At 40.5% G+C, this 26240-nt stretch overlaps 2 protein-coding genes across 4 annotated transcripts in view; one reads left to right on the top strand and one right to left on the bottom strand.

The window, feature by feature from the left end:
* Positions 1 to 3915: 3915 nt before the first annotated feature.
* On the bottom strand, positions 3916 to 22511 carry LOC126309739 (protein FAM177A1-like). 2 transcript variants are annotated; one of them, XM_049992100.1, is made up of 5 exons: positions 22396 to 22511; positions 22132 to 22223; positions 21900 to 22025; positions 19770 to 19934; positions 3916 to 6915 (listed from the first exon to the last, which is right to left on the bottom strand). In XM_049992100.1, the coding sequence occupies exons 2-5, from the start codon at positions 22186 to 22188 to the stop codon at positions 6730 to 6732; spliced, it is 534 nt and encodes a 177-aa protein (XP_049848057.1). In that variant the 5' UTR covers positions 22189 to 22223; positions 22396 to 22511; the 3' UTR covers positions 3916 to 6729. The 2 variants fall into 2 exon arrangements, with proteins under 2 accessions (XP_049848057.1, XP_049848056.1); XM_049992099.1 differs by having other exon boundaries at positions 22132 to 22447.
* Positions 22512 to 22634: 123 nt separating this feature from the next.
* LOC126309740 (protein lin-52 homolog) overlaps positions 22635 to 26240 on the top strand; it is a 28271-nt gene continuing 24665 nt past the window's right edge. The window contains exons 1-3 of one of the 2 annotated variants that reach the window (XM_049992101.1): positions 22635 to 22911; positions 22994 to 23077; positions 25807 to 25908. In XM_049992101.1, the coding sequence (XP_049848058.1) occupies positions 22857 to 22911; positions 22994 to 23077; positions 25807 to 25908 (241 nt within the window). In that variant the 5' untranslated portion in view covers positions 22635 to 22856. The remainder of the gene's footprint in view (positions 22912 to 22993; positions 23078 to 25806; positions 25909 to 26240) is intronic. The other variant, XM_049992102.1, reaches the window with a different exon arrangement.

The following is a 26240-nucleotide window of genomic DNA, read 5'->3' as shown; positions in this document are numbered from 1 at the left end:
CCTTCTCTCCCTTTCCCTACTACCGAATTCCAGTCACCCATTACTATTAAATTTTCATCTCCCTTCACTATCTGAATAATTTCTTTTATTTGATCATACATTTCTTCAATTCCTTCGTCATGTGCAGAGCTAGTTGGCATATAAACTTGTACTACTGTAGTAGGTGTGGGCTTCGTATCTATCTTTGCCACAATAATGCGTTCACTATGCCTTTTGTAGTAGCTTACCCGCATTCCTATTTTCCTATTCATTATTAAAGCTACTCCTGCATTACCCCTATTTGATTTTGTGTTTATAACCCTGTAGTCACCTGACCAGAAGTCTTGTTCCTCCTGCCACTGAACTTCACTAATTCCCACTATATCTAATTTTAACCGATCCATTTCCCTTTTTAAATTTTCTAACCTACCTGCCCGATTAAGGGATCCGACATTCCACGCTCCGATCCGTAGAACGCCAGTTTTCTTTCTCCTGATAACGACATCCTCTTGAGTAGTCCCCGCCCGGAGATCCGAATGGGGGACTATTTTACCCAAGAGAACGCCATCATCATTTAATCATACAGTAAAGCTGCATGCCCTCGGGAAAGATTACGGCCGTAGTTTCCCCTTGCTTTCAGCCGTTCGCAGTACCAGCACAGCAAGGCCGTTTTGGTTAGTGTTACAAGGCCAGATCAGTCAATCATCCAGACTGTTGCCCCTGCAACTACTGAAAAGGCTGCTGCCCCTCTTCAGGAACCACATGTTTGTCTGGCCTCTCAAGAGATACCCCTCCGTTGTGGTTGCACCTACGGTATGGCTATCTGTATCGCTGAGGCACGCAAGCCTCCCCACCAACGGCAAGGTCCATGGTTCATGGGGGGAGGATATATATATATACTAGGATAAAGCTGTTCGGCCTGTAAATAAAGTACTTTATAATAGCTGAATCACACTTTTGTCACAAAACACGATGTCAAACTTTGTTTTAGATGTCTTCATGCTAAGGTAACAATTAGGATCAGGCCTTTCCTATGTCATCACAGTAATACCTATGTGCACACTTGACAATTCAAAAGAAACTCTCACAGCTTTGTTGCATTGCTCCTATGCAGACCTGAGCTAACATTTCTAGGATGTCACTTGTGTCTCCAAAAAAATATTTACCATAGACATGATAGCTGACTGGAATGCATCAGAACACAGTTTATTAAAGACTAAGCTACCCTTTATAAGGCTAGATGATAGCTGGAGACTGGTCGATAATTGGTATATGTCCTGATCTTTCTAAGGCTTTTGATTGTGTGGATCCCAGAATACTACTTAAAAGTGCCCCACTGGGGTATCAGAGGATCAGTGGGCAAGTGTCCAAATCCTGCTCCATACAGGAAATAGGCGTACTTTTGGAGAAAGCAGCAAAGCAGGCTGGAGGAGGATAAAGTCAGATCTGGGCACTGTACTCCATGGAGTCCCTTAGGCATCTGTCTTCAGTCCACTGCTGTTTCTCCTATACCTACCCCTGTTGTACAAATCTTTTAGGTTAAATTGTTTGCCGACTGTATCAGCAATGTGATAAACAGAAGACATTCCACCAATCTAAAGTTCAACATCAATAAATTGTTCTCGGAACTCCTACCCCACTTCAAAGTAAATTCGCTGTTAGTAAAAAATGGGCAAAAATAACTACATCCACTTCAGTGACAATTACAAAATTCTACTGGAGGTACCTACTGTATACATTGGTCAGTAAACAGTATTTTGCTCCAAATTCTTAGGCCTCCATGTAGATAGCAGGATTAGCTGCAGAGCTCGCATCTTCCATACTATAAAAATATTGTTTATGGCTCATTTAGCCATTAGAACTATCTCATTGGAAACAGCCTCACAAAGTTCACTTTGGATATGCCAAGTGTCTTATGTGCTATAGAGTTATCTTCTGGGGCAGTTCATTCACATCAAAGAAAACTTTATTTTTGCAGAAAAATGTTGTCAGAATTATGTGCAGAGTTCCACCAAGAAGCTCCTTAGTAATCTTTGAGAGACTTGGGCTACTTACCAGTACTCCAGGAAATATTTATTCCATGATTAGCTTCATGGTTGACAGTCCTATGAGACCAATTAAATGTACTATTGTCACAATACAAGGCAGGGATGTGACCACCATTGTGATTTCAGAAATTTACACCTTTCCTAACATTAAGTTTCTGTATTCCAGTATTAAAAATACTCAATTCACTGAAATATAAGTCAAAGGGCTACACAGTGCACTATTTAAAAATAGAGATGTACTCACTTGATAAAACTTTATTACGTGATTTTTTAAAAGCTAGACATACAGTCTTTATGCATATACACTTGTGTCCAAAATTAAAGCAACAAACTGTAATTTTGCAGGGTTGCATTTATTTTCCTACAAAACAGTATAAACGCATGATAGTAAAGTAGAAACAGTGTAAAGAATACAGAACATAAACAATTCCAATATGCATTAAGTTAGACAAAAATGTTCTTAATTTTTCCATCTTAATGAATTTGTGCATAAATATTCTGAAGCTGGTTTATGTGCTCAGTACGGGGTACGACCACTTCAGGCAGCAATGACAATGAGGGCACATGCTGTGAATGATTTCATCAGCCTCATGTTGAGAGAATAATGCGCATTCTTCTTGCATAACTGCTAGCAGGTCTTTGAGAGTTGTTGTTGGGTGCTTACGTGATGCAACCAGTCTTCCTGGAGCATCCCAGACCTGCTCTATGAAATTCAAAATCTGGAGAGCGAGCAGACTGTGACGACGTGTGCAATGTCCAACATTTCTAACATCAAATACCTTTGCTCTATGAAGTGGGTCACTATCATGCATCAATAGGAAGTCTGGGCCCACAGCACCTTGCAACAACTGCGCGTGAGGTCCACGATCTCCTTAAGATACTTGACAGCAGTTAAACCTTGCCAATTAACCTGCACAATTTCATGAAGAGGTGTTACAGTGGTCAACATAATCCTTGCCCCCACCATTAGGGATCCTTGGTCTGTGCCTTTCCACAATGTTTGGGTTCCAAAAGTGTTCCAGCGGCGAATCCATCAAATCACTCTCCAGACCAAAATGGGACTAATCTGTGAAAAGGACATTCGTCCACTGATTGTCCAGGTGGTATGTTGACGACTCCACTCTAGATATTTTGTTCTGCAGAAATGTGACAGAGGTACACACACACACACACACACACACACACACACACACACACACACACACACACACACACACACACACACAACAATTCTCCGACCAAGGCCACTCTGCTGAAGCCTTCAGTACACCATTTGCCTTGATCCAACAGTTCCAGTTGATTCTGCGAGGTCAGATGATGCTAGTTGCCATCCAATACTAAGTGGTGCCATTGTGACCTTACAGCCAAATAACAGTAATCTTTCTGATGTCACATGTGGTTTGCCCTGCCCTCGGTCTATAGGATACAGATTGCTCTCTCAACTGTCACAACATCCGAGAAACAACAGAATGAGTCACATTAAGGCAATGGCTCACTGGATATTTAGCAATTGCCATGCTACCATTCTTCCTGCGACCGTCCACCACAGTGATTGGCATCTCCTCTGTGCCGTACTGCATTCTCTGTAACTGTGTACACAATGACTGTGAATGTGGGACTACCCAGCAAATGCTACACTGTGAAAAGTGGCCTGATGTTATTGTTGGCATGGTCATCCATTGCTCGGAATGCCATATTCCGTGCAGAACACTATCATACATACATCTGTTGAAAGTTTGAATGATTAGACACAGTATGGGGAAATAGTTTATTGCTTTAATTTAGGATACTAGTGTATTTTAATCATCATGTATGTGTACAACATATACCATTCCTAATACTGTGTGTATTAGGATGAATTTTTCCACACGGGTTCTTTTTGTTCTAGTTTATTGTTTTAATTTCTCTGCAACTATTATCATAAATATATATTGATATTGCCTGCGTGTCTGTTACAAGCAGTTTACAGTAACACTTTACCTGCTCCATATCTTAGCCTCCAGCTCTAATCAAAGAAATCTAAATCTTTCCAAACACTGAGTTACAACATTTTATTTGTATATGATTGTTACAAACATCAAAAAATACAGTTCAACTTTTTCTATACAAATATGTCAAATGTACATCAAATTTGACAATTCACCTTATATACATCCAGTATAAGGTATTTTTACATAAGCATTTTGTCCACAACACACACACACACACACACACACACACACACACACACACACACACACACAAATTTATCCCACACAAGCAAGTGGTATATGTAACTGCAGAAAGGTTAATACTGTTGGGACTCTCAGTCATTCGAACAGCTGCATGTATTTTCTTAGACAAAAGTATTGTTAATAAAGATGTGATCGTATTGAATAAAAGCAAAATCAGAATTCAACTACTTATTACAGAAAGAGCTCGAAGTTATTGTCTTTACTGCATAAGAGTCCCCACACTGAATACACGCTATTTACTGTCATAGTGGATCAGTCTCAAGCTGTCAGTTCCCCTGTAGATGGTGCTAGTAAACTGATACTCCTCATGTGTGATAAATTAGAAATTTTTACTATACCTAATTCTGATATTAATACAAAAACAGCAGCTTCTAGTCCCACACAAAAAAAACATGCAACCACAAGACAAAAAGCAAGGCAAATTAGCCACTGCTCAATATCAATTACAATTTTCTTTGTATATTTAGACAGAGAAATGATGCCACTGATAAGCAGAATTATTGCTTTTTATCAAATGAGATCTCCGTTATATCCGACTCAGTAAGTGTACTGTAGGCACTTTTAGAGTCCTCATGCTTAAAGCCCCAGAGAAAATAAGCTGTTGAATACACGACATCAGAGAGGCCACCAGCTGTACGATGTGCAAACTGCTTCCTCCAGAAAGCTTCAAATAAGCAACAAACAGTACCTACCATCACGCACGAAGCTCAACTGTGACAAACGTCTCCAGTCACCTAATGGGAGGGGACGGGGGGGGGGGGGGGGGGGGGGGGGTGTCATATCATTTTGTGTGAGAAACTAAACAAATTGAAATGCATTTCCCACTAGCATTGTCACTATCCTCGCATTGTAAAAGGTTAACTAGATAATCAGTTTTGAGAGTGATTCTCACATGTAACTGACTATTTGCATCGAGAACACGTGTACCATGTTTAGAGCACATCCTTACAGAGGTATCATTTCTGTAATATGCCCTCCATCTTTACAGTGAAAATAAATAAATAAATAAATAAATATAATAAAAAATAAAGGCAATATGTAACATTTTAATAACTTTTAAGGGGACAGTGATAGGAATAAATTAATGGTAACTGTAAAGGTGGAAAACTGTCATGTCATAATTCTCTGATGCTAAAACATTTATCATAACAAATAGATTTATGGGAGGGGGAAGGGGGGGGGGGGGAGAAGAAACATCTGTACTGTTAAATCATAACAGCTTTCTGTGGAAGTTGTTGTGTTATGCATCTCGGTTCATTAAAAATACACAAATTTGTTCTCTGTAAAATGTCATTTTTCACATAAAAATACAAAGAATTAAAGAAGCATATGAATATTATGGTAAAATTTTGAAACTGATTTCTTGAACAGTTTCCACAAATTTGGAAACAAAACAAGGAAACTAATGTGCTTGCAGGGTAATTTGATTTTCTAAGTGTGAGGAAGTATAAGCATGGACAATATGTACATGCATACAACTTTCAAGACAAGATAATGGAGGTAGTTTCTGAGTATAACTTATTCTGTAATCATACGTATAAAAATCAAAGATGCTGTAACTTACCAAAGGAGAAAGCACTGGTAGATAGACAATGTTATCAATACAATAAACTCAGAAATTGATTAACAGATAAAATACATATTTTTTATAAATAAAGTAACACTAACAACGCTGAAAAATGTTAACCGCAGGAAGTGTCACTTAAAAAGCTACATTGTCTTAATAACAGGAGTGCCCAATTCTGCTCTTAAGAATTAATATACAAATGAGCTCAAAATTATAATTAAAATGATTGTAAGTGTGCTTAAGTAGATCATTTCACTTTATAAGGCATTTACTTGATTTAAAAATTTTAATACATTTCATCCTTTGTGGAAATCAAAGTAAAAAGGGGAAACAGCTACAGTCTCAGGTACCTAGTAATGCATTTTATGACAGAAACTTATTATCAGCACAATGTTAGCTACTGTCAAATTATTCTACCTGACAGATTAGCACAGACAAAAATTTGTCCAGTTAATTATTTTTCTGTAAAAGATAACACCTTCAGTGCAGGGCTAAACACTAAACAGAAGAGCTAGCAAACTAATCCACAGGTCTTCAGTTAATGTTGCTTATGTTTGTACTACTTCCTGTAAATTTGTAAACACATACTGAGCTGACATTAATATGTATTTTTCCCTCTCAGAGCACATGCACTACAAATTAGGTTCACACAAAAAGAACATTTTACATAAAGAAGTTAAACAATGCGATCAGTAACCATAAAAAGATAGTTATTTTTTAAATTAATCAGAGGCAACAAGCACAATTCATAATTCGCAAGTAATGTAAATTCCATTTTCTGTACAACAAGGCACACCATGCTGTTACCGTTACAGAGAGTCTCCTCGCCTGTACTACCAAAATCTATCAAGATGTCTACTCAGTCCAGAAAATTACGAGATATTTACGATGAAAGAGAGCATCAATATTTCTCCAGGTCTTCTGATCCTGCAACAGAACTCTGTGTGGCTGCGCCTTTGCCAGAGTCACCACCTTTCAGCGGTAGTGATGCCATCTGCATGTCACCACTCTTCTCCAGAATATCTTTTGAGCCACTCCCTGGCCATCCACCCATTTCCAAGTCTTGTCGTTTCTTTTCTTCTTCTTCCTAGATGGAGGAGTTCAGTCAGATGCTTTATAACAAGCATTTGTTATTTTATTAGTGAAAAATTAGTTACAGAAGTGTTTGCAATCAGGCCTTAACGCTCTGAGACGACATGGGTGGTGTGTGTGTTCTTTCTAAATCTGACTTAAGACTCTTCTATTATTGGGTAGTGGAGCAAGTGATTAATAGTAGGTTAACATGGAAGTGTGTTTAACTACCGATTTGAGACCCAATGCTAGTGAGGTTTTTCCAGAGTGCTTTGTGGTGGAAATAGCACTTAACACTAGTTGTGCTAAAGGCAGGTACCAGGAAGAATCCGAGAAGTGTGCTTTATCGATGAATGGTGGTGGTGTACAGAAGACTGATCAATTTTCCACAACTGCCCACCACTTTTGGACTCTTGCTTGGTACAATTACCAGACAAATTGGAGAGAACTCAAATAGGAACTGTGCACTTCATCACAGTCACGTAAACAGCACCACAAAGAGTTAAGCAGAGGGAACTGGACTTTTAACTTATTTATTCAAATTTCAAGAACAAACCTTCAATATCCTTCAAAGTACTCTCCACTTGCACTAATACACTTATCTAATCTTTTATTCAGGTTTTCAAAACACTGTTTAAATTCATCTTCTGTGATGCTTAACAGTACCTCTGTCATTTTTTCTGCACTTCAGCAAAATTTTTCCTTTCACATATTTTGATTCTAGGAAACAAAAGAGTCACATGGGGCAAGGCCAGGTGGGCATGGTAAGTGAGGAAAAGGGGTCCTACCATTTTTAGCCAAGAACTGTTCACACACCTTGAAGATGTTGCCAATGGGCATCACTGTGGGACGGGGAGGGGGAGGGGGAGGTCGGACATAGGGATCTGAGGGAAGTCGAGTACATCCCACGTATCCCCCCCCCCCCCCCCCCCCCCCCATTTGGTCTAATGCTGTGTTCACCCCAGTTACTGTCTGCACTAAGGCTGACCTCTCATTTGTGGTTGAGTGGGAGGTCATACCAGGACCTGGCAGAAATCTTAAGACTTCCCGTGGGGCTGATCAAAAGGTCACCCCATTTTGTATGACAAACAGGTTTCAGGTACTATATGTGGCTGATGATTTCCCAGAGCCAGATAAAGATGCTCTTCCTGTTCCAGAGAAACTCTGATTTGCTAGTTGTTGTAAGCTGCAATGTTAGACACATAATGAGGCTTCTTACGAATATGGCCGTAAAGGAGGGGAAGGAGTCTAGTGCGACTCCATTTGCAGCCATTGCAGATATGGAAAAGGTCCTTCTGGAAGCCATGAAGAGCACAGGGTGCTGCCAGCTGTGGGTGGTGGCTCATGCCAGCACCAAACAATGTGTGTGACTTCGGATCAGAAGAGATTCTCTCGTTTCAGCTGGCTAGTTTATCTAAGCCTAACCCCCTCCACACACACACACACACACACACACACACACACACACACACACACACACACACCACAAATTAATAAGCAAAGAAACTGGTCTTCTCCCCCCTCCTCCCCATCCCCTGGTCCACTAAATGGATAAGAACACACTTGGGGGGGGGGGGGGGGGGGGGGAAGCCAAATTTAAAAGAATGCAAATTCCACAGGATTGGTGAAATTATACAGAAATTCGAAATTTAGCACAAATTTCAATCTGAGATGCTTTTAATAGCTTCCACAACCAAACTGTCTCAAAATCTGCCAGAAAACCCGAAGAGATTCTGATCATATGTAAAGTACAGCAGCGGGAAGACGCAATCAATACCTTCATGGTGTAATAACAGTTATGTTGCTGATTAAACTAAAGCAGAGTTACTAAACTTTTTCTGAAACATATCCACCAAAGAGGCTAACATAAATATTACAAATCTAGAATAACGGCCAACATAAGTAACTTTGAAGTAGATACCCAAAGTGTAGTGAAGCAGCTTGAATCACATAATACGCGAAGGGCTTCAGTCCAGACTACATGCCAGTCAGGTTTCTTTCAGAATATGCTGAGACAATAGCTCCAATCTAGCAATGACATACAACCGCTTGCTCATTAAAGAATTTGAAACTAAAGACTGGAAAGTTGCACAAGTCACAAATATCCAAGAAAGGAAACAGCAGTAATTCACTGAATTACAGACCCATATCACTAACATCGGTTTGCAATAGAGTTTTGGAACATATTCTGTATTCGAACATAATGAATTATCTCTAAGAAAAATGAGACCATCGGAGCACCCCTCTTAGACTGATTGTAGATCATGCTGTCATTTACCATCTTGTAAAGTCATTAGATAATCGAAGCCAACTGCACAATGATTTAGACAAGATATTTGTATGGTGAAAGAAGTGGCATACGACTATAAATAATAAAAAGTGTGAAGTTATACACACGAATACTAAAAGTATTCCCCTGAACTTTTGTTACACAATAAATCACAAAAATATACAGGTTATGAATTTAACTAAATACTTATAGACTACAATTATGAATAACTTAAATTTGAACTTTCTGGCAGATTAGAACTGCGTGCCAGACCGAGACTAACTCGAGACCTTTGCCTTTCGCGGGTAAGTGCTCTACCATCTGAGCTACCCAAGCATGACTCTGAACCTGTCGTCACAGCTTCAATTCTGCCAGACCTCATCTACTTTCCAAACTTCACAGATGGTGGTCTGCGAACCTTTAAGAACTAGCGCTCCTGGAAGAAAGGATATTCCAGAGACATGGCTTAGCCACAGCCTGGGGGATGTTTCCAGAAAGAGATTTATACCAAATAGATTAACAAATGATGGAGCTGATCCTCCTTGGTACACAAAACAGGTTAGAACACTTGCAGAAACAACGAAACAAACATGTCAAATTTAAACAGACACAAAATCCCTAAGATTGACAATCTTTCACAGCAGCTCGAAATTTAACGCAGCCTTCAATGAGAGATGCTTATAACAGTTTCCACAACAAAAATTTGTCTCGAAACCTGGCAGAAACTTCAAAGAGATCTCGTCATATGTGAAGTATGTTAGCAGCAAGAAACAATCAATCAATGCCTTATCTGCGCGGCAGCAATGGAGATACTATCGAAGACAGTGCTGCCAAAACAGAGTTACTAAACACAGCCTTCCAAAATGCATTCATAAAATAAGGCAAAGTAAATATTCCAGAATTCGAGTCAATAACAGCTGTCAACATGAGTAATGTAGAAGTAAATATCCTCTTAGTAGTGAAGCAACTCCAATCACTTAAAAGCAAGTCTTCTGGTCCAGACTGTATATCAATTAGGTTTCTTTCAGAGTATTCTGATGCATTAGCTCCATACTTAATCATATACAATCATTTGCTCGACGAAAGATCCGTATCCAAAGACTGGAAAGTTACACAGGCCACACCAATATTCAAGAAAGGTAGGAGTAATCCAGTAAATTACAGGCCCATATCATTAACATTGGTATGCAGCAGGATTTTAGAACATATATTGTGTTCTGACATTATGAACTACCTCAAAGAAAACTGTCTATTAACACACAGTCAACATGGGTTTAGGAAACATTGTTCCTGTGAAACAACTAGCTCTTTATTCGCATGAAGTGCTGAGTGCTATTGACAAGGCATTTCAGATCGATTCCGTATTCCTGGATTTCTGGAAGGCTTTTGACACCGTACCACACAAGCAGCTCGTAGTGAAATTGCATTCTTATGGAATATAGTCTCAATTATGTGACTGGATTTGCGATTCCCTGTCAGAGAGAAAACAGTTCGTAGTAACTGATGGAAAGTCATTGAGTAAAACAGAAGTTATTTCTGGCGTTCCCCAAGGTGGTGTTATAGGACCTTTGCTGTTCCTTATCTATATAAATGATTCTGGAGATGATTTGAGCAGCCATCTTTGGTTGTTTGCAGATGATGCTGTCATTTATCGGCTAACACAGTCATCAGAAGATCAAAACGAGCTGCAAATCGATTTAGAAATGATAAATTGGAAGGAACACATGGAAAATGTTGTTGGGAAGGGTAACCAAAGGCTGTGTTTTATTGGCAGGACACTTAGAAAATTTAACAGATGTACTAAGGAGACTGTCTACACTATGCTTGTCCGTCCTCTTTTAGAATACTGCTGTGCGGTGTGGGATCCTTACCACATACGACTGACGGAGTACATCGAAAATGTTCAAAGACAGGCAGCACATTTTGTATTACCGCGAAATATGGGAGAGAGTGTCACAGAAATGATACAGGATTTGGGCTGGAAAAAAATAAATAAAGAAAGTGTTTGTTGCGACAGGGTCCTCTCACGAAATTTCAATCACCTACTTTCTCCTCTGAATGTGAAAATATTTTGTTGACACCTACCTACATAGAGAAGAACGATCACCATGGATAAAATAAGGGAAGTCAGAGCTCGTACAGAAGGATATAGGTGCTCATTCTTTCCGTGCACTATACGAGATTGGAATAATAGAGAATTGTGAAGGTGGTTTGATGAACCCTCTGTCAGGCACTTTAATGTGATTTGCAGAGTATCCATGTAGATTTAGATTTGAACTCTGCAGCTGAGTGTGTGCTGATATGAAACTTCCTGGCTGATTAGAACTGTGTGCCGGATCGAGACTCGAACTTGGGACATTTGCCTTTGCCAGACAAGTACTCTACCTCATTTCTTCCAGGAGTGAGAGTTCTGCAAGGTTTGCAGAAGAGTTTCTGTGAAGTTTGGAAAGTAGGAGATGAGATACTGGCAGAATTGATGCTGTGAGGACGGGTCTGGAGTTGTGCTTGGGTAGCTCAGATGGTAGAGCACTTGCCTGTGAAACGCAAAGGTCCCCAGTTCGAGTCTCTGTCCAGCAAACAGTCTTAATCTGCCAGAAAGTTTCTTATCTGCACACACTCCGTTGCAGCATGAAAATCTCTTTCTGGAACTTAAATTGGAATGATCAAAGAGTCACAAGTAAAGCAAACCAAAGACTGGGATTCATTGGTAGAGAACTTAGAAAATGCAACAGATCGACTAAAGAGACTGCATACAACACGCTCTTCTGGAGTTTCGCTGTGCAGCATGGGATCCACATCTTATGGGACTGACAGAGAAAATTAAAGGCGTTCAAAGGGGGGACAGCTCATTTTGCATTATCGCGAAATAGGGGAGAGAGTGAAAGGACATAATGTGTGAATTATGGTGGTGGTCATTAAAACAAGGGCATTTTTCACTGTGGTAGAATCATCTCGTGAAATTTCAATCACCTACTTTCTCGTCTGAATGTGAAAATGTTCTGCTGGCTCCCACCTACATAGCGAGAAATAATCATCACAATATAATAAGAGAAACCAGAAATCGCACAGAACGATTTAAGTGCTCTGTTTTTCCCTGTGCGCTGTTAGAGAGTGGAACTGTAGAGAAATTGCTTGAAGGTGCTTCGATGAACCCTCTGCCACGCACTTAATTGTGAATTGCAGAGTAATCAGGTACATGTAGATGTACTGATCAAAGGTCCAGTTCCAGAATACAAATCTTGAGGGGTGCCTTGCCAGTAGCCAATTCGGCCAGATTCTCTGCATATTCATTTGCCAGGATTCCAATATGACCCAGGGTGCACACAAAGACCACTGAGCAACCACATTGTTCGAGGGCAAAAAGGGAGCCTCGAATTGTCAGGACCGAGGGACGAGGGTAACATTGGTCTACAGCTCGTAAACTGCTCAAAGAATCATTAACGTAAGGACAGACTCACTGCTGCAGGAATGGATGTGCTCTAGAGCACGAGATAGTGTTACTAACTCCGCAGTGAAAACAATCTGCCATCTGCATAGAGCGGAGTTTATTACATCCCACATGAACACATGCAAAGCCAGCTTGACGGGCAACTATTGAGCCATCAGTATAGACTACTTCTGAACCTTTAACTGCAGGGAGACTGCAACATAATTGGTGGTGGAGGGACTAATGATGAGCCAAGTCTTGCAGCCTTTGTGATAGGTCAACATAGAGCTGCAGACGGGGGATGCAACGCAGAGATGTACTTGAGCATGCCTGAAGAACGGGGTTAAGGAGAAAGCTGAAGTTCGTAAAAAAAAAGGGAGCACATGCAGATGGCATCTTAACACCTGGCCAGCACCGCCCTTGTGGGAGGTGGACCTCTGTATCTGAAAAGATGAGACTGCAGCACGAGTGCCCCGGGGAACAGACGTCTAATGCATAAGTGGTCAACTGTTGTTGGTGCAGAACCTGCAAGGGTGGAACTTCTGCCTCTGCTACAGGAAGGTGATCATGGGGCCAGCCTGAAAGACAGCAGTTGCCAAATGTATCACACAATGGAGTGTTGAATGTGATGCCGAACAGTATGCGAGACTCCTGTAATCTAGACTGGATTGGACCACTGCCGGATAGAGCCACATCAGGGTAAATGAATAATGCACATGTTGGTAGCCGAAAAATGGAAGTCATGAGTAAGATCCCAAGATTGCACTTACTGTACTGTTCCCTGCAGTCTGCGTAAGGCAATGCCCGTCATGGACAAACAAAAATAAATGCAAAAATCTACAGAATACAAAGAGGAGGGGTACCCTACATCTCACAGCCACCACCACACTGTCAATAGCCACTAGAAAGAGAGCAACACTCAAAACAGGACCCTGCAGAACGCCATTCTCCTGCATCGGAGGCGCCAACCTGTATTTGGAAAGTCTGGCCTGCAACAAAACTCCAGGTAAAAATCAGGAGTACCACTCATGTAAGGTGGCAAAGATGTGATGGTACCATGTGCTATCATACACTTTATGCAAATCGAAGAAGACTGCAACAGTGAGTCGATGCCAGACAAAAGACTTTCGAGTAGCAGACTCCAGGGCCTAAATTATCTGCAGTAGAGTGGCTTTGGCAAAACGATTATGGGATTCTAGGCTCCAATACAACCTTCAACTCAACATATGTTCAGGCAAATTGCACAGAACACTGGTTAAACTCATCAGGCGATAACTGTCCATCCCGAGTGGCAGTTTACCTGATTTCAAAACTGGAATAATGACAACTTCTCACCACTGGGAAGGGAATTCCCCATCGCACAAGAGACAGTTCAAAAGGGCAACTACAGGATATTGGTTAGCCACCTATAAGTGTATAAGCCTTTGGTTGTGCTTCCAGGATGGTCCACGAACTGTGTTAGTGCAGAAAGCAAAGTTGGTGGCCAATTCCCACTGGTTAAATGGATTGAGGAAGGGGAAAGGACACGACAGAAGCAAAGGTAAACCATTAAAGATAAGGTGTGGAGATGTCCAATTTCTGTCGGGCCTTTGAGTTGCATAGATTGTTAAGATTTTTCAATTCCCAAATCTGCCTTTCCTTTTTAGGGATTGGACAATACAGTGATTCAGCAAAATGTGGGCCGGAACAGTGTGTTCACACACTTGGGTGGTGGGGTGCAAGGACTCCGTATATGGAGAGGAAGGATGCAATCATTGCAAATAGGATTCACTTCACATCAAGAAGACAAGTGACGTAAACACAGACATCAGAAACAGCACAAGGAAGGTGGAATATAGGGCTTCATGTTTGAACCGTGTCCTGCTGAAAAGTCCGGATGAAAATGCCAGTATCAATGTGACTTTGTCCTTATGTTCTCTCTGGACTCTGCAGACAAAATTAATGCCATGCCATTTCAGAATAGTGCCGAGTTCCTCATCAGACTGATGGAGGAGGTCCCTGTGGAAAATTTCCTGGGTCATATTTACGAACTGGTCATGATTAATGACCACTACTACATCTAAGTGCTCACAACCACAAAGGGAAGTGGACTAACTAGAAGAAGAGGTTTTCATCAGTAGGGAACCAGACCGCATCTTAATAAGTGAGTTAAGATCACCGAACTCACCTTCGTTGAGTAGTTTGGTAGTGATGAAAGTCTCCTTGTTCATACTGGAGCATGTCAAGTAAGGGGGAAAGCCAGTGGGCCTGGGCTCATCCCAGGAGGTGGCCAGGCCAGGGAACGCAGAGGAAGCAAAAGTATGTGCAGAGAGAAAATTGCTGGGAGTTCTGATGCCCCAAAAAGATGACCAACTATCCCTAGGCATACACAAGGCATGGCAGCTCAGGTACCAGAAATGTGATCCACATGTTAAGAGACTCAACAAGATTGGTACATAACAATCCCACCATACGGACTGGCTACACATGCTGGTGACCTAGGGGGAGGGGGCGGGACCCGCGTTTGAGATGCTAGGGAGAGTTCTTCCCCAAATGGCTCACTTTACAGAAACAGAATTTAGAAGGGGAGGTCAAATCTCACAGAAAAAAGGGGAGAATGGACAAATGAGACATCAATAACAGAAACAAGGGAATAGTTGAGTCATTATAAAGGGAAACACTGAGGTAAATAAGGGGAGGGGGGCAAGAAGGCAGGGAGTTAGGATGCGAAAGGGTCTGTATGGGGAATGGAATGAAGCCCAGGAGAGTTGAAACCGCTTGGGGGCCCCAGGCACACAACACACAGACCCACAAAAGATCCGTGGGCCCCAGGGAGGGGAGGGGGGGGGTGTTGTACTTCCTCTTAGCAGAATGGAGGAAAAGGATGGGAGGCATCACCCTATGCACTGTGTGTATGCCTGCAGGCCTCGTTCGAATGTTGAAGAGGATACAGTGGCAGCCTCTGCGGAACAGGATGTAACCAACTGCAGATTGTGGTGCACGTGATAGAACAGGTCAGTAATTCAGTGGATTACTCCTATCTGCTTTCTTTAGCAATGGTGTGACCTGTGCAACTTTCTAGTCTTTAGACACGGATCCTTTGACGAGCAAGCAGTTGTATGATTATTAAGTATGGAGCTACTTTATCAGTATACTCTGAAAGGAATCCAACTGCTACACAATCTGCACCAAATGCCTTGCCTTTGCTTTAAGCCGCTTTGCTACACGAAAGATATCTACATCTAAGTTACTCATCTTGGCAGTTGTTCTTGGTTAAAATTCTGGAATTTTTACTCTGTCTTCTTTCATGAAGAAACTTTGGAAAACTGTCTAGTAACTCTAGCTTTGGTCACACTGTCATCAGGAACATTACCATTGCTATCACACGGTGAATATATCAATTGCATCTTGCTGTTGGTATGGTTCAAGAATGATCATAATCTCTTGGGATTTTCTGTCCAATTTCAAGGCAGAGTGTCACTGTGGAAACTATTAAAAGAATCTCACACTGAAATTTGTGCTAAATTTCAAGCTCCTATAAAATTTCACTAATTCTGTATTCTTTTAAATTTGCCACACTTTTTCATAGCTTCTGCAGCAGTGTTCCGACCTGTTTAATGTACCATGGGGGTCAATACCATCCCTTATTAATTTGATACAGATCTCTCAGTTGCTGTCAATACTACTTTAGACCAGATCTAGACTATGCTTACATCATCACATTGGTAGGAGTGGTGATTGTCTTTTTGGAAGACATGAAGCGAATTTGTCTGCTCTGTTAAATAGACTTTTGTGGGTCTGAATATTATGGTGTTCAGTTTCACTACAATTACTTTGCTGTCATTAATCCCTATATCTGCCATGATGATCCTTATTTCTTTAGGATTATTTGTTGCTAAGATGTCAAGTACGTCTTTGAAACCATTTTGTACTTTGAGTGGCCTGCTGAATTCATCGTTTAAAATAATGTTCGGAGATAGAATTCAGTGCGATTTTGGGCAACTTTTATGATTACACTTATTTTTTGCTAACATATCGAGGTTAGATTGAAGTCACCAGGAACTAATTGAATGAGTGGGGTTCCTATTTGAAACTTGACTACCATTCTCTTTGAACTGTTCTGCAACTAAATCATCTGAGTTGGAGGGAAAGGGGGTGGTTGTAAAAGCAACCAATTACAAATTTAGTCTGGTTAAGTACAACCTCTACCCATCCTAACTCCTAGGAACAATCTACTTAAATTTCACTACTAGTTAAACTACCACCACCAACTGTATTTAATCTATCCTCCCGGGACAAAGTGAGGTCCCTTGCAAAAATTTCGGCTGAACTTATCTCCATCTTTAGCCAGCTTTCTGTACCCGTAACGATTTGAGTTTCAGCACTTTCTGTAAGTGCTTGGAGCTTTGGTTCTTTCCCAATGCAGCTACAACAGTTTACAACTACAATAGTTATTGTTCCTAGGTCTACCCTCACCCTCTGTTTGCACTGCACTCCAAGACTGATGCCCTTTCTTAAGTTTCCCTGAGAACGTCTCACCAAGGAATTGTCAAATGCCCTTCAAACAATATCTACTGCCCGTGTAGGCACTTCTGTGTGTAGTGGACCCCTGACCTATTGAACAGAACCCGACAACCATCACTCCGTGACGCACGTCATCGAATCTGCAGCCTACATCGTCACAGAACTCTCAGCCTCTGATTCAGATGATCCACTCAGCTCTGTACTAAAGATCCACAGTCAGTCCTGTCAACTATATCACAGACAATAAGCTCTCCCCTCATCTGACAAGCACGACTGCTCGTGTTTACCACGTCAGCTAACTACCCGAAACCAGTGAGAATCTATTCCTAAAGTGCTGACATGAACCACCAACTGAATCTGACTGCACCCTGTAGTCATGGTATCCAGAAGCACCCAACCTACATCTGGAATGACTCCTCACAGTATGTACGCAGAGCGTAGATTATTGTCATTCCCCTCCTTGGCATCTGTTATCATCATGGACCACCATTATGTGCCTAAAGTTGGAACTACCAGCTACTAAGAATTCCACCCTCTGTGACTGCCCACATCTTGTAGGCTAAGAGGCTTCCCCTAAAACAAGGCAGGCAACTGCATCTGGCTCAGGATGTTCATTGGACACAGACAGTGCTTGAAATCAGTTCAGTGGATGAACCAGAGAGGTCCTTTGATCTTGTTGTGAAGCTGCATCACATGTAATAATGTGTTTTAAACAGAACTTAGTTTTATAAGGCTATTTTAGGGTCACTATTGTTTCTCATATGTAGATTAGATTTACTTTCATTGCAATTGATCCATAGTGAGGAGGTTCTCCAGGATGTAGACCATGTCAGAAAAACAATAATACATGACAAATATTAACAACTCAAACAAATAAGCTAATGTACCACACACACACACACACACACACACACACACACACACACACACACACACACGGGCAGAGATGTCAGTTGAGGCGGAAGTACAGAGGCAAAGAAGTTGTTGAAAGACAGGTGAGGTATGAGCGGCGCCAACTTGAAATTAGCGGAGGGTGAGGCCTATCAGAACTTCGGAGATGGGAACTTGCCCTTCAATATATCCTCTTCCCGTTACCCACCAGGCCTCAATCTCCGCTAATTTCAAGTTGCCGCCCCTCGTACATCACTTGTCACTTAACAACATCTTTGCCTCTGTACTTCCGCCTCGATTGACATCTCTGCCCAAACTCTTTGCCTTTACAAATGTCTGCTTGTGTCTGTATGTGCGGATGGATGTGCGCACGGGCAAGTGTATACCTGTCCTTTCCCCCCCCCTACATTGGTTCCGAAAGCTTGAATTTTGTGCGTATGTTTGTGTGTATCGAGCTGCCAGCACTTGTTTGTCAAGTCACATCATCCTTTTTTTTAGATATACTTTTCCCCACATGGAATGTTTTCCTCCATTATATATATATATATGTCTGTTAGCTGTTCATTTAATGTATAATACTTCTGTACACCCGGTTCTAGTAGATCCACTTTCTTGCCTTTATCTTGCACATGCAAAGTTCCAGAATCTCATCAATACCTAATGATGGGGCAGAGGGCAAGGGGAGGGGGCAGTTTCACAAATATGCATGGCTACAGCTGGCTTCTCAAAATGTGTAAGCTGATAAACATTTCTATATTCTTTGTACCTTAACTTAAATGACCTACTAGTCTGGCCTACAGGAAGTGGGCTAAAAAGAAAAAAGGAAAGGACCAAGGAAAGATGGAGAGTTGTGTTGGCAGAGGGTAGCAAACAAAGTGGGTGCTAGACAAGAACTGGAGGTAGATGACAGGACGGAGATAGGACAGGAAACTGTTGGGTGGAGGGTGTGGGGACAGTATGTTACCGCAAGGTGAGGCCTCTCCTTTTTCAGTCCCTTTTCCTCACTTCCATGTCCCACAACCTCCTGATGCTTTGCCTGTTGACATTCTAGTCCCTGCACACTTCGTCAGACTGTGTTCCTCTCATCCACTACCCATACACTACTATTCCTTCCCCTTCCCCTCCGATTGCTACTTCCATCCCCCATGATAGTAGTGTTCTGGCTCGAACTGTCAGAGTTGACAGTCACGTGTGCATGAGGTGAGCTTGCTTGTGTGTAAGAATGGTGTTTGTTTCTCTTATGTCGATAAGGCTGTGGCTGAAAGCTTTGTGTTAGGTGTCTTAATTGTATGTGGCTGCTACTTAATGTGTGTTCTTTATGCTAAGTAGCAAATCTATCTTTTCATAGTTTATTGCTATTCATACTTGAAGTTTCCATTGTGCAATACTGTGTTCTGTTAAGCGTATCTATGTCATGTGGCAGTCTGCTAAAGGTGAGTGGTTGCCTTTCCTTTATTTTATGCATTATTTCATCTGGGAATGTACATTACTCTTGAACTTGATGTCATTCATGGCAATCGGGTAAAATTTAAAAAATATTTAACATTTAAAGCTGTCAGTTTCTTTGAAAATATTAGCTCACTCAGTATGCAAAATGAAGAAATATAAGAATTGGGCAGGCAGCGACTTTAGCAGGGACATTTAACATCTGTCAGCATTACATTTTTGAGCTTCCTACCCTAAAATTTAAATGAAGAGATTCTATTAAGACAATACTTTAATCTGGCAACACCACAATATTTAGGACACAGACTCTTCCTAAATCAGTCAATTGTGTTACCTCTCGGACCATCCTCTCGTACTCATCAATCTCGAGCTGATACTTCGGTGTAGTGATTCCAAAGAAGTCGGCAAGTGTTTCCCCCACGTAGTCGCAGGCTCGCAGGGTAGTGGACCCAGCAGAGACTGCCTTGTGCCACAGCCACGGTCCCCAAGACATCGTCGACTAGAAAAGAAATCGCCAGACTTGTCAATGCCACACCTACACTACATGAATAGTTTACAGTGTAGTGGCTGGGTAAAAGCCTCCAGATCTGCCGATATATCAGAGAGTAGCTGATCCACTGTTTTGGAAGCTGTAGTGCCCTCTAGCAACTGGAGTACATGCAGGAGGCTACCTGCCAAAATATCGGCCAATTTGGAAGATTCCACCTGGCGAAGTAGTAAAATATTTTAACAAAGTACTACAGAGTTATGTGTAATCTCATATTAATGATATTTGTCACTGAAGAGGGGCATCTACTTACTGCCCACATAAACAGGAACAGTGATCAACAATGTCCAATAATCAAACTTGAAAATGCAGCCAAATCTATTTATCCATCAAGAGAAAAGGGAACCATACAAGAAAGAAATACATATGGGTAATACCTGCAGCTGCTGACAGAAAGTCCAGACTGAGATGCTGACGAAGGCAAGGTTCAGGAAAGTATTTGGACTAACCACCCTTCTATCTAAGAAACTTAATACTAGTCAATTTCCCATTCACAGCTCAGAGCAGTGATATAGGTGACTACTTGCTGGAATAGCCTACATTTGAATACCCACCCACTAGCACAGGTAGGTAAACAGTTGTGTGGGCAGTCCGAACATATTACACCATCCGAGTGGGCTCAGTGAGGGCTGGCCAGGTGGCTATCACACATAAGACAGATCTGGATGTTCAAATCCTACAGCTCTGGAATATTCCCAGGCAGAACACACAGACAAATCTGACCAATCCACTATTAAAGGTACATGACGGTATCAGTCCCTGTCCTCTTACCCTAGCAAAAATCTTTCCTCGTCTATAAAATGCAGGGTGTAAGAATAATGTCAACAGTGCAGCTTTCCAGTAAGGTCACGTAAATGCGAGCATCCCAACGTCTCATTGTCCTGCATCTTTACTACAACAACTGTGTCCCAAACTGTCTGCATCACTATCACCTGCATACATCTGTTTAACAGTTTATAATGCACCGAGAGAATTGGAGTACATAAGTCTGTCATTGTTAAAAAGCAACACCTGGCTCAGTGAAACACTGAGAAATCGCTCAGTGGTCATATGACAGAGCGCAATAAGGAAGCATTTTCAATTGTGAAAATACCCGAAAGCAGTATGCAACCCAAATCTACACCCTTATCTATTTCAGGATGCTACTACAGCTTTTTCTATAAATAATTTACAAAGATCAGAAATAACTGTAGATTCGGTACCTAACTTTTTTTTTTTTGTCAATGGAATCTTATACTTTCTACAGTGATTGCAAAAATATATCTGTGGAAGCGGGAGTGCACATCTTATTTCCCCCTCCCCACAATCAAATGCCTTGCAAGGCATCTTATTGTTTAATTCAGAGAGGACTTCATTTATGATCTTATACACATTGAGTCATGGAAAGCTTAACACCCCATTTTATTTCGTGAATAATTCCAGATATAAAACAAGGTTCTTGGCAAATGATAGTACACCAAGTAGCTTGAAATTCTGTATTGATCAAGATACTGAAGCAAATTTTTTCTAACATAATGATGAACTTGTATAACGTCATCCGAAAGTGTTTGAAAAGACTATTACAGTGACATAAGCTTGCTACCACTATGACTGAAATTCTTCCTAAAAGGACTCCAAAATATACTCTAAAATTTAAGGGCAACTCTGGCGGAATCCGTTGTCGAGTTGTAAACACACTGACGCCACGGTATGTCATCGTATCGGGCCTTTCGATTGTCTATTTGTCTGGGCTGCGAAAAACGAAATGTATTGCCAACGAATGTGGGGTGAGGCAAGGAGTAGTATTCGCATCTCACATTGACGTGAATTTAGCCATTATTAATAAAACTTTGTTGTCCTGTGACCTTACAATTAAATCCGGTGCCAATTTCAACCGCGTAATTAATATAGTGATACAGTTACAGATATGTAACATACCGGATCGACAGCTGCAACGGTGTCCAAAGTTTTCCCGTCAGATTCAGCGACGCAAACCTCCTCTGCAGAGCATTCTTCTAAAATTCCATCGCTGAAATGTAGTATTCTTCTTGAGGTCTCTCTTTTCTACAAATTGTAAACGTATTTATGATAGACATAGTCGTTCTCCTGACAAGCGCGTTTAATGAACAAATATTGTAAATGGGCGTAACCCATGACCAAGCTGTGTCACCTGTGTATTATGCGAATCCATTAAAACGTCACTGAAAGTTCCCTCTGTTTCCTCCATTGCAGCTGTAGCACATCAGGTACCAAATCACAACACTGAAAAATAAAAGGTATAATACACCCAACTTCACAACAGTATATAATGGTCTATGGTCACATTAAATCCAATGATCACTATGTGACAAATACAGAATGCACAATGATCAGAGATGTACGTCATTCATCACTATCCACTATTTCCTTCTGAGTCTTCATTTATTAAAATTACCAAATAAGCAGCAACCAGTCGCAAAATCATGTTTTCTTTATTTACTTTTTGCAAATGGATTTCAAATGATTAGCAGCCTTCATCGGTGCTTTCAACGTATATGGTCCCTGAGTAGTACCACTGTCTAAAGCACAGGTCAAACATAACATTTATTATTCACAAATGTTACAATACGGTACATATTTTTTATTTGTCAAAATATGTTTCGTCAAAAGCTGAAAAATAAAACTATTATGCTATCTTGGTCACACTACTACAGCAATGCCAGTTACCGAATCACGCACTGCAAAATACATATTTCTTTGAAAAATATTTATGAACCCAATATTTTGATAACTATGTGACGTTCACGTTCACATTTTTATCTCGTAAAATAAGCAATATAATTGCCACAATTACCACAGGTGGTGTCGCTAAAAGGTGTCATTGGCGGCACTGTTTCAATTCTGAGAATCATATGAATGCGGAAATGGCGAATGCTTCAAATGCGAGAATTCATCAAGGTAGGAAACAAAGGTATTTCGTCATAATGTAAAGGATTTTCATAGCATGTTTCTTATTCGGCGTGGTTATTTCATTACGTGAAATTTATTTGTAGTAAGCAGCATGTCAGAACTGGACGAAAATTTGTTGAGTATGGAAAACCTCGATAGGGCGTCTCCAGAATTGTGGCCCGAAAAAAGTGAGTATTGCTGAGAAATATAGTTTTCATTTTGTGTTGCCAGCTAGTGATTGTCTAAAACTTAAGAATAAATAACTCGTTCGAATTTATAAATATGCAAAATGCTGTCTCTATGCTGTACATTGCCGTTTCGTTGTTTGTTGTAGTAATGAGAACCATTAAATATTTGTTATATTAGATTGGGTATTAACCCTTAGGTAGGCGCGTGGGATGGATTCCCATATACGGGCGCCAGGGGTCATTTACGTCCCCGTGTACAGTACGTACGTACGTACACGTTCAGTAATGGTAATTTTCGCTGTATGGCCTTCGAAATATTCTTCCATGATAGAGGAAACAAATAACTCATTTACAAAACAAAGGTGAAGGATTTTATTGAATACGCCTGAAAATAAACAGCAATACAAACAGAGTATGGAGAATTTGTATTCATATTCCAAATATAGGTCATTCTAAATCATCTATACAGTCTCCACATATTATGTTTGCATGAACTTTGCAAATAAAGGATTTGCATGATGCAGTCTCTGTGAAGGTTCTTAGTCTTCTTTTTGTGGGGCTGATTTTGCACCTCCCACAAGAAGATCCAGGAATATCAGTGACCACTCCAAACGGTTTTATATCCTCTCCTAAATGTAATTCAGTTTTTGTTCCTGAAGGTCAAGGGAATGTTATCCATCCATTGCCACATTTTGATGTGGTTTTCAACCAATGATTCTCTCAAGATGCCTAGAAATTTTCTTCATAGTAGGTAACCAGTTTCGGGCCACGTTACGGGCTTACAGCAAATGTCCATTTATATGTATTATATTTAGAAAATTGAAAAATATAGATAGTGACCAACTTCTTGCTCATCTAACAATATTAAAACTTGTACAGAATTGATTGCATGTATTGACCCCACCTTTGGTACCGTGGTAAAATGTATTTCGGCCATTCCTTACACACCAGTTGATATGTTAATGGCTGCATTGTGATGCACTATTAAAAATAAAGTTAGGCCACTTGTTATTTTTGACAGTAACATATGATACTAAAGTCATATCTTTAGTAAATACAAAGACACTGCTATACATTGTTTTATGCATACTAGGCTGAAATTCTGGTGAAGTTTCACGCTTTTCATAAAGTGCCCACAACTGTTAACTTTTTCATAAGGCGAAGCTGAACTAGTTGGTAACTCGTAGACCAATTGTCAAAAGTTATATTCCTGTTGATACCTGCAGCAGGTTGTCAACCTGTTCACAGTTGATAATACAGTGTTCTCTTGTCCATTTGTGTGCCTCCATGTATATCAAAGATGACTAAATAATTCATTGCGGTGTCTACTAGTCTGAAAACATTTATTCCATATCTTTCAGGTTTTTGCAGCAAATATTGTGTAAATGGACATTTCCCCCTGAAAGGTATAAGCTCTCTGTCAGTTCTGCAGTATTCACTTGGGCTGAATACATTTTTACCATTATTATTTATAGCAGTGAGAAAGTCCCTTACAGGTGCTAACTTATGTTCTCTTCTCATTTCATAGGTGTGATGTCATCAAATCTGACAATTCTAAGAAAGAATGCCCTCTCCTAAATTGTCATAATTTACACGAGTGGAAGGGACCATGGCCTTTTGTCGTCTGGTACCTTCAAAGCCCCCCCCCCCCTCCCCCACAAACCAACCAACCACATGAGTGGCTTTGTGAAGCAAAGCCAAATAGAGTAGTCCAAAAACAGTTTATTTCTTCTCTTGCCTTATATTTGGCATCCACTCTCTGGAATATTTATTTTTTACTGATTCTGTGTATATATTGGTGCAATTTACTACTGAGGTCACTATATTTTCATCAAATGAAATAGAAAATGAATGGATGACAGACAGTAGACATCTGGAGTACACCTTTCTTCCAGTGAATTGGGTTATAGTTATTGTTATGTTTCTGCGTTATGAGGGTTCTGGCTGGTATTTCCTTTTTACCATTTTACAGGTTTCTCTTTTGATACAAAAAAATTCTATCGTCCAGGCAGCCTATTTTGGATTCACTTCCTTCTTGTTCTCTGCCAGAAGCAAGATCTCTCCTCCTCGTGTTCCTCATCTATTTCATCCCTCTCCCGCCAACGAAATTCCTCCCATAGTTCTTTAGTTGTGCAGAATGCAGCTATCTAAAAATATGGTGACTGTAAATGGTACATTTGAAAAAATGATAATGAAGCATCATAAAGGTCGTCAGTGCAACGAAATATATATAAAAGGTTGAAACGAATGTATATAGTACTTACTTCATTGTATCTCAGTAAGAATTATATAATTTACCCCTGTATGTATAGCGAATTAAAATTCTAAAAGCAACTCAGCTCCATACCAACTGACATTCCCAGGGGTGTGGGGTCAGAACTGTCTTGCAAGGCTCACAGCAACTAGATAGTGGCTGGCATGTTGACTGAAACACACTAATGGCATAGTGCAGTGAAGATGGAAAGGAACTGAAAATGTAAACAATGGCAGGTGGTGCGTATTAGGATGTGACAAGTTGGATCGTGCACGTAGACAAAAATGACCCCACAGGTCCAGTAAAGGGTTAATTGAGAACCAATTTCAGCATATAAACTGCATTTTAGCCTTCATTCATTGAGTCATGAAGAGTGTAAAGATCTTGACATTCTTTTAAATGCTTTACTGTTATGTAGTTTCTAATTTATAGAAATAGTCTTTACTTAGTTTTAGCACTTAAACTGTGTTGTTAGTTCCAGGAATGTCAAATTTTGTAAATCAAACAGCAGCAGCTAATACTAGTGGCCAGCCTTGGAACAAAGAACTAGACAGTGAGGATATAAACTTGCTGCACCGTGAGTTACAGTGTTCTTATGGACTGATTAATTAATTAATTAATTAATTACTTGATTCATCCACCTGTAGGCGATCTGCATTGTATGAATGTAGTCAAAATGTTCACTATTTTCAGATTATTTATACATACTGTGCTACACAAGCATATCTTAATACATTTAATATTGAAGCCTTTGTGGCCCAATAAAGCAAAATATATTTTGGGAAAAAATATAAAATAATTACACTAATATATCGAATGAGAGGATTACTCTTGCATTTTTTACTGCACATGGTTTCACTGTAAAACCACTTTTCCAGAATGAACAGTTCTCAGATACGGCAGTCAATC

Source organism: Schistocerca gregaria, unplaced genomic scaffold (genome assembly GCF_023897955.1).
Source record: "Schistocerca gregaria isolate iqSchGreg1 unplaced genomic scaffold, iqSchGreg1.2 ptg000384l, whole genome shotgun sequence".
Taxonomy (NCBI): Eukaryota; Metazoa; Arthropoda; class Insecta; order Orthoptera; family Acrididae; genus Schistocerca; species Schistocerca gregaria.
The sequence above is the reverse complement of the archived record's forward strand: the minus strand, read 5'-3'. Positions and strand labels throughout refer to the sequence as shown.